Source organism: Netta rufina (assembly GCF_964035555.1).
Source record: "Netta rufina genome assembly, chromosome: 18".
NCBI lineage: Eukaryota > Metazoa > Chordata > Aves > Anseriformes > Anatidae > Netta > Netta rufina.
The window spans coordinates 5,431,604-5,444,138 of record NC_140142.1 but is presented as its reverse complement, the minus strand read 5'-3'; the positions used below and the strand labels follow the sequence as shown (position 1 = coordinate 5,444,138).

Genomic DNA, 12,535 nt, shown 5'->3' with positions numbered 1-12,535 from the left:
TCAGCAGCACAGGGCAGTGCTGGACAGGGCCATGGGGTGTGTCTGAGGGCACAAAAGGCAAGTGAGTGCTGCACCAGACCTCACCCACAGCACTTCAAAATGCATATAATCAATTACTCTGCAGTCTTATGGGCCTTTGCCTGCTGGCTCTTCACCACCTCTTGTGGCATTGCACAGCCCTCCTTTAGCCCATCGAATCCTCAGATTCCCGTTTTCCTTTACCAGACCCTTCTTTGCATGGTCACACATTTTATGAGGTTATAATCATTACCCACTGAGCACCCTGTCCCTGCAGATCCCCTGACATCTCCTGGAAACTCCAGATTCCTCTACAGGCTGCAATCTGCCATCTGCCCCGCTGCAGGGGGTGCAGTCCCATGCAGATATATTTAAGATCAGTTGTCATCTCCTTAGGCAAGTTCTGTCATAATGGAAGCTCTTAGTGCTGCCCTTGGTTCCTCAGGGACCACCCTGGGACTTTCAGCCTCTGTCCTTCACTCCATGACAAACCCCCAGAATAGAGAAGAGCAGGGAGCAACCCCTTGGCTCCATTCCTGATAGCACATTTGGAAGAGGTGTCCAGGCTTCTGGGTTTGCCGTGAGCAGCCCCATTTGTTACTGTGGTGCTAGTAGGAAGGCCAGCTGTGACCCAGGCCTGAACAGTGCCTGCTGCTGCTTGCTACCACAGGGATGCCACTGCAGAGAGAACAGGACTGTCACCATGGTGCATGAGATCTAAGGGCTTATCCAAACATAAGAGCACAAGAGAACAGTGAGGAAGCCAAAAGAGAGCAGCAGTGACAAGGCCACGTTCTGCTGCTGGCCATGGCCATGGCTCCAGGGAAGCAGCAGCACCGACCCAAAGGCAGCAGAGAGGCAGAGCCCAGCGGGCAGTGAGGGGCAGCCCCGAGGGCCACCAGGGCTGCTCCTGCATGTGGCAGCTGGGCTCTTGGCCCTGAGCCCCTCCTGCATGCTGGGGCTGCTCCCCCAGCTCCAGAGGAGATGGGAAGAGGTGGCAGCTCAGAACAATGAATTTCTGATGACTTTATTATCAGGTTTATCTACACAGGAAGCCATCTTCTACAGAAAAATAATTGACTTGTAGGGGGCTAGGAATAATATTTAATCAAATGTGAAATAATGAGAGAAAATAATAAAACCGACATTTAATAATAGAAGACATCATATTATTTTCTTTCTGAGAATAGCTGGGATTTCTAATATTCGGCATAGTATTATAGGTGAATTTGCTGACGATGTGTGTATTCAAGTAGAGTCCTGATGGAATCCCTTAGTTCCTGGTTCCTCAAGCTGTAGATGAGTGGGTTTGCTACTGGAGGAACCACGGTGTACAGAACTGTGACCACAAGGTCCAGGGATGGGGAGGAAATTGAGGGGGGCTTCAGGTAGGCAAAAATAGAAGTGCTGACCATCAGGGAGACGACGGCCAGGTGAGGGAGGCACATGGAAAAGGCTTTGTGCCGGCCCTGCTCAAAGGGCATCCTCAGCACTGCCCTGAAGATCTGCACATAGGACACCACAATGAAAACAAAACAACCAAATGTTAACAAAATGCTAAACAGAATTGCCCAAACTTCTCTGAGATAGGAATCTGAACAGGAGAGCTTGAGGATGTGGGGGATTTCACAGAAGAACTGGTCCACAGCATTGCCTTGGCAGAAGGGCAGGGAAAATGTGTTGGCTGTGTGCAGGACAGCAATAAGAAAACCACTGCCCCAGGCAGCTGCTGCCATCAGGGCACAAGCTCTGCTGCCCAGGAGGCTCCCGTAGTGCAGGGGCTTGCAGATGGCAACGTAGCGGTGGTAGGCCATGACGGTGAGAAGGGAAAACTCTGCATCAAAAAAAAAAAGACTAAAAAAAGTACTTGGGCAGCACACCCTTGATAGGAGATGGCCCTGTTGTCCCAGAGGGCATTGGCCATGGCTTTGAGCAGAGTGGTGGAGATGCAGCCCAAGTCGAGGAGGGCGAGGTTGAGGAGGAAGAAGTACATGGGGGTGTGGAGGCGGTGGTCGCAGGCTACGGCGCTGAGGATGAGTCCTGCATCCAGGACTCGTGTCCCCAGCACGAGAAGCATGTGCATCTGGTAGAACAGGTCCAGAGGAGGGCCACAAAAATGATCAAGGGGCTGGAGCATGTCTCCTATGAAGAAAGGCTGAGCGAGCTGGGGTTGTTCAGCCTGGAGAAAAGAAGGCTCTGGGGTGACCTCTTTGTGACTTTCAGTACTTAAAGGGGTCTTATAAAAAGATGTAGAGTGACTCTTTGCTCAATTAGATAATGATAGGACAAGGGGGAATGGTTTTAAGCTAAAAGAGGGAAGATTTAGATTAGAGGTTAGGAGGAAACTCTTCATTTAGACGGAGCTGAGGCACTGGAACAGGTTGCTGAGAGACCTTAGGGATGCCCCATCCCTGGAGCTGTTCAAGAGCAGTGTAGATGAGGCCCTGGGAAACCTAATCTCGTAGGAGGCATCCCTGCTTATGGCTGGGGGTTGGAACTAGGTGACCTTTAAGGTCCCTTCCAACAGGAGCCATTCTCTCATTCTATGGTCTCACTAGCTATACCTCAAGCATGACTCCCATCCCATCAGCCTTCCTGTGGTCTATCACCTGACCGGAACAGAAGGTGCCTCACCATCATCTTCCGTGCCTTGAACATGCTTCTGGCCTTTACGGTCCCTATCAGTGCCACATTTCTGCTGCTGGTCCGTCAGCTGCACAGACAGAAGTGGCCTCCCAGCCTCCCTAACAGCCATGTGCCTCCTGCAGGTCCAGCAGATCCTGAGGCACACCTGACCTCATCCCAGCATTCCCAGCCAGCTCCTCCTTGTGGCCTGAGATCTGATCACATACCTGTCACCTCACATGCCTCTTCCAATGCCATGGGACTGCTGCAGGACCTCACAGTCCCTGCCCTGCCCCGAGGGGACAAGCAGCTGAAGATAGGGGTGGAGTGGGGTTAAATTCACAGAGAGCATGGCTTCACATGCACAGAGTCTATGAGCTATATTCAACAGGTACATCCATATCATTTTAATGGGTGCTCATTAGCTGAATTAATGTAATAAGAAAATGCACAAACACAATGACAAACAAAACAAAACGAAACAGGTATACTGGCTATTCCATCAATTATTTGCATTACAATATATGTACAGAAGCAGATCAAAAATTTCTTGCATCCAAGACACATCTTGCCATCAATTTCCACAAGGAATGCTTGAGCTCCTGGCTCCTCATGCTACAGATGAGGACGTGCTCTGCTGGAGGCACCACTGAGTACAGAACTGCCACCACCACATCCAGGGATGGGGAGGAGATGGAGGAGGGCTTCAGGTAGGCAAATATGGCAGGCCTGAGAAAGACGGACACCACGGCCAGGTGAGGGAGGCACCTGGAAAAGGCTTTGTGCTGGCCCTGCTATAGAGATGACAGGACTGTCACCTAGATCCACAAAGTCTAATCGAAATACAATAAGTGGCAGCTGGGCTCTTGGCCCGAGCCCCTCTTGGTTGCTGAGGCTGCTCCCACAGCACCAGAGGAGATGGGAAGAGAGGAATACTGAGACCAATGAATTTCTGATGATATCTTTATTGTCTTTCTCTACCAAGGAAGCCTCGTTCTCTATGTATGTTAGATGATATGGTCAAAGCAAACACAAAATGTAACATTTAGAATGCTAAGAATAATATTATTAAAAACAAAATAAAATATTTTTATAATACTAACAGAGAAAAATAATTTTTAAAATATTGTATCATTTTCCCAAATAACATTTTATTTCTTTTATGATTATTATTAATGATAATGTATTGATAACACTAGTAATGATAAGAATGATATTTTATAATATGAATCAAAATTGCATATTATCAGAAATACATTTTCTGAACACATTACTAATGCTTAAGAAGCATGTATTGAAACAGTTTCCTCACTGCATCCTTCACCTCTTGGTTCCTCATGCTGTAGATGAGGGGGTTCAGTGCTGGAGGCACCACTGAGTACAGAAGTGCGACCACTAGGTCCAAGGATGGAGAGGAAATGAAGGGTGGCTTCAGGTAGGCAAAAATGCCAGTGCTGACAAACAGAGAGACCACGGCCAGGTGAGGGAGGCACGTGGAAAAGGCTTTGTGCTGGCCCTGCTCAGAGGGCATCCTCAGCACTGCCCTGAAGATCTGAACATAGGACAACACAATGAAAACAAAACAACCAAAGACTAAAGAAACAGTAAACACAAGTGCCCCAACTTCCCTGAGGTAGGCATCTGAGCAGGAGAGCTTGAGGATCTGGGGGATTTGACAAAAGAACTGGTCCACAGCATTGCCATTGCAGAGAGGCAGGGAAAATGTAGTGGCCGTGTGCAGGACAGCATTGAGAAAGCCACTGCCCCAGGCAGCTGCTGCCATCTGGGCACAAGCTCTGCTGCCCACGAGGCTCCCGTAGTGCAGGGGCTTGCAGATGGCAATGTAGCGGTCGTAGGCCATGATGGTGAGAAGGAAATATTCTGCTGATATAAAGAACAGAAAGAAAAAGACCTGAGCAGCACAGCCTTGATAGGAGATGGCCCTGGTGTCCCAGAGGGCATTGGCCATGGCTTTGGGCAGAGTGGTGGAGATGCAGCCCACGTCGAGGAGGGCGAGGTTGAGGAGGAAGAAGTACATGGGGGTGTGGAGGCGGTGGTCGCAGGCTACGGCGCTGAGGATGAGGCCGTTGCCCAGGAGGGCAGCCAGGTAGATGCCCAGGAAGAGCGCGAAGTGCAGGAGCTGCAGCTCGCGCGTGTCTGCGAATGCCAGCAGGAGGAACTCGCTCACAGAGCTGATGTTGGGCATTTTCTGACATTGAAAACCGTTTTCTGTTAAAGAGGAAATTGCAGAACAATGTTAAAACACATTTCTCTGAGGAAAACCTATTGTGTGTCGTAGAGCACCCCCAAACAGAGCCTCTCTCTTTGCAGGAGAACCTTTCTGCATCTTTCTTGTTTGAGCTGTGGCTGGTGTTGGCTGAGAGGAACACTGGGAGCAGGGGCTGCTGTGGCTCCATAGGAGTTCTTCCTGCTGTGCAGCTGGAGAGAGGCAGAAACATGGGGGAAAATTACATTCCGTCCACTGGTCAGATCCATGAGATGTGCAGTGTTGTTGCAAAAAAATCATCTTAATACAGAGGCAGAGCTTCAGGGATTTTGTTTCCTTTGTTTTGTTCCTATTATCCCGATAACACTTAGGAGAGGTATTGGATGGTTGAGCTCCCTGACATTTCCTGTGCACTTCCAGAGAAACCCTGTGGGTGCCAGGAGGCAAAGGGTCCCTTGGTGAAGACTGAGCAGAGCAGCTCTGTCGATCAGACCAGTTCTCAGCAGGCAATTGTCACCCCTCTGAGCTGCAAGACAATCGCTCTCAGGTGTTTCCCTGAGAAAAAATGTAGATGACTGCTAATCAAGGAGGGCCAAATCATGCCAGAGTTTGAGAGCATCTCTTCGTATGGGCTCTGCATGTACTGCTGGCCATGCCTGCCCCACATCCCATGGGCTGCAGGGGGAGAGGAGGCCAGGGAGGGGCTGCTCCAGGGGAAGGCGTCTGCACTGCAGGGCATGGCCACGAGGTGCCCAAATCCCCCCTGCCACGGTGTTTCTGGCAACAGCTCCTTCTGGCCGCCTGCCCCTCTCTCTGCTGCCTGCAGCTGTCCCTGCCAGGAGCTGCTGCTCTGCGCCCACCTCTTCTTTCCCCCTGCCCGTGCTCACAGACCCCATCCCACGCGGCTGTGCTCAGCACTGCCCTGCAGCACCCTGCCACCAACAGGGCCCTGCCAAGGGGCACCTCCATGGCTGCAGGAGCTACGGGGCAGCTGACAGAGAGCCCGGCATGGCCAGCCAGAGCAGGGTGTTCTGGGCTGACCGGGGGCACCTGCCTTAGGGCACTCCAAGGGGCTTCTGACAGACTTCCTCACCTCACACTGCAACCCAGCAGGACTCTCAAAGCCTACTGCATTGCCCACTGCCCTCCCAGAAACAAGACCCAGCAGGAGGAGACCCTTCCAGGACCTGCAGCAGCATGGCCCTGCAGCCAGGCACTTACCTTGTCAAAGGCTGTACACATTTCTCCTGCAGGCAGCTCTCAGCATCCTCTCACTCACAACTGAATTCAGCCCCTGGCCCCTTTTCTTCTCTCTGTGTGTCTGCCTCTGTGTCTCTTTCCTGCTGCGTTGTGCAGAGGAGCTGCTCCTAGGCACAGCTGTCTCTCTGCTTCATGGGACTTTTTAAAAAGTGTTTTCTCTGTCCTATGAGCCCGGCCCAGCTCAACAGCACAGCACCAGCCCAAGGCTCCTCTGGAGGCTTTCCTGATGAGCCCAAGAAACTCAGGCACTCAGAGACAATTGAAGACATCTCTCCAGAAGTCCAAGTCAGAGGCAAATTTCCTGCAGTGTCCCCCTGAGGGCCAGCACTGACACAGCCTCCCTTGGAGCTCGTTAGAGCAGAACCCTAGAGGCAGTGAGGACAAGGAGACAAAGGCAATGTGAAGGTGACACTGATGTGTGGAGAAACTGGATGTGTGTCAGCAAGCACAAGAGCCAGGCCTTGACCCCTGTCCCCTGGGAAGGGAGATCCTTTCCCTTCACACCTTGCTCAGAGCTCTTTGTGGGGCAGTAGGAGATGGGGATGTACATGGCCAAGTGCAGGAGAATGGTACGACTCCTGCCTGCTTCATGGGTGGGGGGTGAGGAGGCAATGAGGCCCTGGTGTTTTAACGATTAGCTCTCTCCTCTTTGGCCTCAGTGACAGACACAAGAACCATAGCCATGGACACAAAGACATTGGACCTTTTCAGACTTTGAGTCTTGCCATAGCCCTTGCTCCTCTCCAAACCAGGATACCCTAGAGACTCCCAGATCTGTACCTCTTTACTGACTATTTGTAGACACATGTCTGTGTGGTGTTACACCAGATCTGAGCTGAGTTTGATAACTCGGATCATCTTGGTCACTATGCTCCTCGTAAGGCAGCTCTGTAGGAAGCTGGCCTGGTTCCTGCTGAGCAGGCACCACTGCTCATATGGCATCCCTCGTGGTGCCCAGGCCCTCCTCCTCCTGGGCACTGCTCACTCAGCAGGGTCCCAGTCTGCTCTGATGTGTGGGGTTCCTCTTCCTTTGCTGCACGACTAGGCTCTTCTCCTTGTAAATGTCAGGAGGTTTCTGTAGGTAAATCCTGGAATTTCTCGTGGTTCCCCCAACCAATGTTGCATTCTGTCAGCATTTAATGTCTTCAGGAAGATGTCTCACCCTGATTGTGCTGTCTCTCACAAGATAACAACATCAGCAGTTGCAGGACAGTTTGTATAATACAGGAGTAACTAGTTGAATGGATTTCCAGCACAAACTTGGAGAAGGTTAGAGGATGGAAGGTTGCCAGGTTCCACCTTTTCTTTGCTTCTTTCCATCCATGCCATCCAGTCATTTTGTGTAGAATTGAATCCTGAATGTCATGAAGTTGTGCAGGGACAAATTCAGAATGGCCAAATCCCAACTGAAGCTCAATCTGACTATTACCTTCAAAGACCTATGCTGCATATTTTTATGTGTAAATACATTAAAATAAGAAGAAAAAAAAAAGAAAAAGAAAAAAAAAAGAGCACTTAGGTGAATCTTCATCCTGTATGGGATGTAGGGGGAAGCATATTCACAAGAGTTGAGGAAAAGGCTGAGGTACTTAATGTTCTCTTAATGTACTCCTTGCCTCAGTTTTCAGCAACATGACCTGTTGTTCTGATACTCAGCCTCCTGAGCTGGTAGATAGGTACAGGGAGCAGAATGAAGCCTTCATAATGAATGAGGAAATAGTTAGAGCCCTGCTACTGCGCAAAGATTTACACACATCCATGGGACCACATGGGATCCACCTGTCACTACCAAGGGAGCTGGCAGAATCGCTTCCCAAGTTGCTTTCCATCATTGATCATCAGTCCTGGCTATCGGGAGAGGGACCAGTAGACTGGTGATTGACAAATATAATGTGCGTCTACAAGGGCTGGAAGGAGGTGTTGGGGAACTACTGGCCTGTCAGTCTGACCAGTGATGAGGAAGTTCATGAAGCAGATTATCTTGAGTACCATCAGGCAACACTTACAAGACTTACACTTACAAGGTGATCAGGCCCAGTCAGTAGGGCTTTATCAAAGTCAGGATCTACTTGACAAATCTGAACTCCTTCTATGACAAGGTGATGCACTCAGCAGATGACGTAATGGCTGTGGCTGTGGTTTATCTGGACCTCAGTAAGGATTATGGCACTGTTTCCTACAGCATTCTCCCAGAGAAACTGGCTGCTTGAGGCTTGGATGGGTATATGTTTCCTTGGATTAAAAACACTCTGGATGGCTGAGCCCAAAGAACTGTGGTACATGGAGCTAAATGCAGATGGAGGCCGTTCTCTAGTGGTGACCTCCAGGGCTCAGTTCTGAGGCCAGTTCCCTTTAATATTTTCATCAATGATCTGGACAAGGGGATCAAGTGCACCCTCAGTAAGTTTGCAGACAACACCAAGTTGAGTGGGTGTTGCTCTGCTCAATGGTAGGAGGACTCTGCAGAGGGTCCTAGATAGGCTGCACCCATGGGCCAAGTCCAAATCTATGAAGTTCAACAAGGCTAAGTGCTGGGTCCAGCACTTGGGGCATGACAACCAGATGCAATGCTGGGGAATGGCAGGTGGAATGCTGCCCATTGGAAAGGGTCTTGGGAGTAATGGTTGATAGTCAGCTGAATGTGAGCCAGCAGTGTGCTCAGGTGGCCAAGAGAGCCAACAGCATGCGGGCTTGTACCAGGAACAGTGTGGTCAGCAGGAGTAGGGAAGTGATTGTGCCTCTGTACTCAGCCCTGGTGAGGCCACACATCAGGTATTGTGTTTAGCTCTGGGGCCCCCAGAACAAGAAGGACACAGGTCTATTAGAACGAATCCAGAGGAGGGCCACGAGGATGATCAAGGGACTGGAGCACCTCTCCTCTGAAGACAGGCTGTGGGATTTGGTGTTGTTCAGCCTGGAGAAAAGAAGGCTCTGGTGAGATGTTATAGTGGTCTTCTAATACTTAAAGGGGGTTGTAAGAAGGCTGGGGAGGGACTCTTCATCAAATAGTGTAGTGATAGGACTAGGGGAAATGGTTTTAAACCGAAAGAGGGTAGATTTAGATTAGGTATTAGAAAGAAGTTCTTTACTCAGAGGGTGGTGAGGCACTGCAACAGGCTGCCCAGAGATGTTGTGGACCCCCCCTCACTGGAAGTTTTGAAGGCCAGGTTGGATGGGGCTTTCAGCAACCTGGTCTAGTGGAAGGTGTGTCTGCCCATGGCAGAGGGGTTGGAATTTCATGATCTTTAAGGTCCTTTCATACCCAAACTACTCTCTGATTCGCTGATTCTGTACAGCACCATACCAGCTACTGGGAAGAAAAATTAAGTCTATCCCATCTAAAACTCAGACTGTATCCAGCCCTTATTCCGAACCATTGTTCCTATGTCATACTCAGGTCTTACACTTTCTAAATAACTATCACCACTTTTCCTGTCTTTTGATATACACACAGAGATATCTTGCCCTTAGCCTATTTGTGTCCTGGTTTTGGTTAGGATTTAATTAATTTTCATCCTAGCATCATAGAATCATAGTATGGCTTGGGTTGGAAGGGACCTTCAAAATCATCTAACTGAAGTCCTCCCAGATTCCACCCACTAGATCAGGTTGGCCAAGGCCCCATCCAGCCTGGCCTTGAACGCCTCCAGGGATGGAGCATCCACAACTTCTCTGGGCAACCTGTTCCACTACCTTACTACTCTTACAGTGAAGATTTTCCTCCTAATGTCTAATGTCTAGTCTAAATCTCCCCTTTTTAGTTTAAGACCATTCCCACATCCTCCTGTCATTATCTACATGAGTAAAGAGTCCTCCATTTTTTTAAAAAAGACCCCTTTAAGTATTGATGAGATGCAAGGAGGTCTCCCTGGAGCCTTCTCTTCTCCAGGCTGAACAAACCTAATTCCTTCAGCCGGTCTTCATGGGAGAGGTGCTCCAGTCCGCTGATCATCTTTGTAGCTCTCCTCTAGATTGTCTGTAAGAGGTCCACATCTTTCTTGTGCTGGTGGCCCCAAATCTAGACACAGTGCTCCAGGTGAGGCCTCACAAGGGTAGAGCAGAGGGGGGCAGTCACCTGCCTCCACCTGCTGACCACTCCTCTCTTGATGCAGCCCACAATGCAGTTGGCCTTCTGTGCTGCCAGCACTCACTGCTGGCTCACGTCAAACCTTTTGTCCACCAGTACCCCAAGTCCTTCCCCACAAGGCTTCTCTCAATGTGTTCTTCTCTCAGTCTGTACTCATGTCCAGGATCGCCCCCACCCCAACCCAGGTGCCACAACTTGTACTTGGTCTTGTTCAACCTCATTAAGTTCATGTGGACCCAGTTCTCAAGCTTGTCCAGGTCCCTCTGGATGGCATCCCTTCCTTCTATTGTATCAACTGCATCACACCGTTTAGGGTCATTTGCAACCTTGCTGAGGGTGCACTCAATCCTACTAAGTCATTGTTGAAGATATTAAACATTTCTGGTCCCAGGACAGACCCCTGAACAACACCGCTCATCACCAGCCTCCACCTAGACATAGAACCATTACCCCTACTCTCTGGTTGTGGCCATCAAGTCAGTTTCTTTTCCACCAGGTAGTCCACCCTTCAAATCCGATATCTTTCCCATTCAGAGAGTAGTATATCATATGGGACCGTGTCCAAGGCCTTACAGAAATCCAAGTAGATGACATCAGTCAGTAAATCGTCGTTTTCTAATTGCACCATGGCTTCCAAGTCCTCCTGCTTGTTTCCCATTCTGCATGCGTTGGTGCAGAGGCCCATCAGCTGGGCTATGGGCCACATCACCTTTTTAGAGGAGCCCTTCCTAATTCCTATGGGATGATTCACAGGTGTTTCCCTGATACTTGTTAAGGTTATTGGCACTCAGGGGTTCTTCCGAGTCACTTACAAGTAAATCCCCTTCCCCTATCAAATCTAGTTTAAAGCCCTGCTAATGAGTCTGGCCAGCTTGCTGCCCAAAACACTATTGTCCCACTTGGTCAGGTGCATCCATACGCTGCCTCCTCCTCAGTTCCCAGTCTCTGACTGGGAGGATTGAGGAGAACACTACTTGTGATCCAGATCCCTTCAGCATCTTTCCAAGGGGCAGAAAGTCCCTTTGGGTGCTTCTGAGCCTCCTTGTCATGGCCTCAGTTGTCCCTACGTGCAAGAGCAGGAATGGGTGATAGTCCGCCAGCTTGAACAAGCTCGGTAGTTTCTTTGTGATGTCACAAATACCGGCCCCAGGCAGGTAGCAAACCTCTCAAGAGAGATTGTTTGGGCAGAAAGTTGGTGCATCACTGCCACTCAGAGAGGAATCTCCAATCACCAACACCATCTTTTTTTGTTTGTTTGTTTGTTTGTTTTGTCTTTTCTGGTGCTTTGGTACCATTACCATTGCTGTTATTGACACCCTCTCCTTGTTTGAGTGCCAGAGCATCGTATCTGTTGTGTAGGGGTACGTCAGAGGCAAGGGGGAGGTTCCTCAGTCTGCTCTGAGCAGAGACAAGGGTCTGGTATTCCTCCTCTTGTGAGTCCATCAATTCTGCTGGTTTCAGGTTGGAAACCATTTTACCACCCCATTGCAAGGAGTTAAGGCAAGTTTGTAACACTGTTGCTCAGTCTATGCCAGCTTGTGATACCACGCGTCGATCTCTCGCTCGGATTCCTGGATGCATTGCAGCCTGCCGAGCTCCTCTTGCAACCTGGCCACTTGCTTAGAGAGTGTGTCTATCTGGTCACGATTGCACCCACAAAACACAACCTCTGCCTTCAGGCCTTAGGGGGACCTCCAAATTCTGGAGTTCCTTCAGCTGAAGGTCTGGGCAGCTATTTCAGTCCTTGGGAGGACAGTCCGAGTAGAGGCATCTGCCAGGATGGGTCGTGGCCCCCTTGTCTGGGTTTCTCAGCCCGGCAGGTGCAACAGGTGGACACCATTTCTGTCTCACTACAAAGCCACTCCATATTGCTCCCAGAAGAGAGAGTAGAGAGCCATCTGCTTCCTGCCCTCCCTGGTCACTCTGCATGTGTGCGCTCAAATATTGCAAGGGAACATGGGAATGCAGGCCCTCACTACCACAAAGTATGCAGCCAAGGTTCCCACATTTGGAAATCCACATTTTGGATATCCTCCACATTGCAGGGGCCAGCACACCTGATGTGCAGGGGATGAGCCTCACCCTGGGAAAACAACCTGCCTGATCACGGAGTCTCTGCTGCCCCAAGTGCGGGAGCCAGCACTTAGCCTTGTTGAACTTCATACATTTGGCCTTGGCCCATGAGTCCAGCCTATTCAGGTCCCTCTGCAGAGCCCTCTTACCCTCGAGCAGACCAATACTTGTGCCTAACTTGGTGTTGTCTGCAAACTTACTGAGGGTGCACTCCATCTCCTCATTTAGATCACTGATGAAGATGA

General features: G+C 50.0%; 1 protein-coding gene across 1 annotated transcript; it reads right to left on the bottom strand.

Moving 5' to 3' along the window:
- Positions 1–1,235: 1,235 nt before the first annotated feature.
- LOC311216349 (olfactory receptor 14A16-like) lies at positions 1,236–4,849 on the bottom strand (the record flags this gene model as incomplete). Its single annotated transcript, XM_084297894.1, has 2 exons — positions 1,236–1,799; positions 4,472–4,849. 2 exons carry the CDS (start codon positions 4,847–4,849, stop codon positions 1,236–1,238), a joined length of 942 nt encoding a protein of 313 aa, XP_084154020.1.
- Between the last annotated feature and the right edge of the window lie 7,686 nt (positions 4,850–12,535).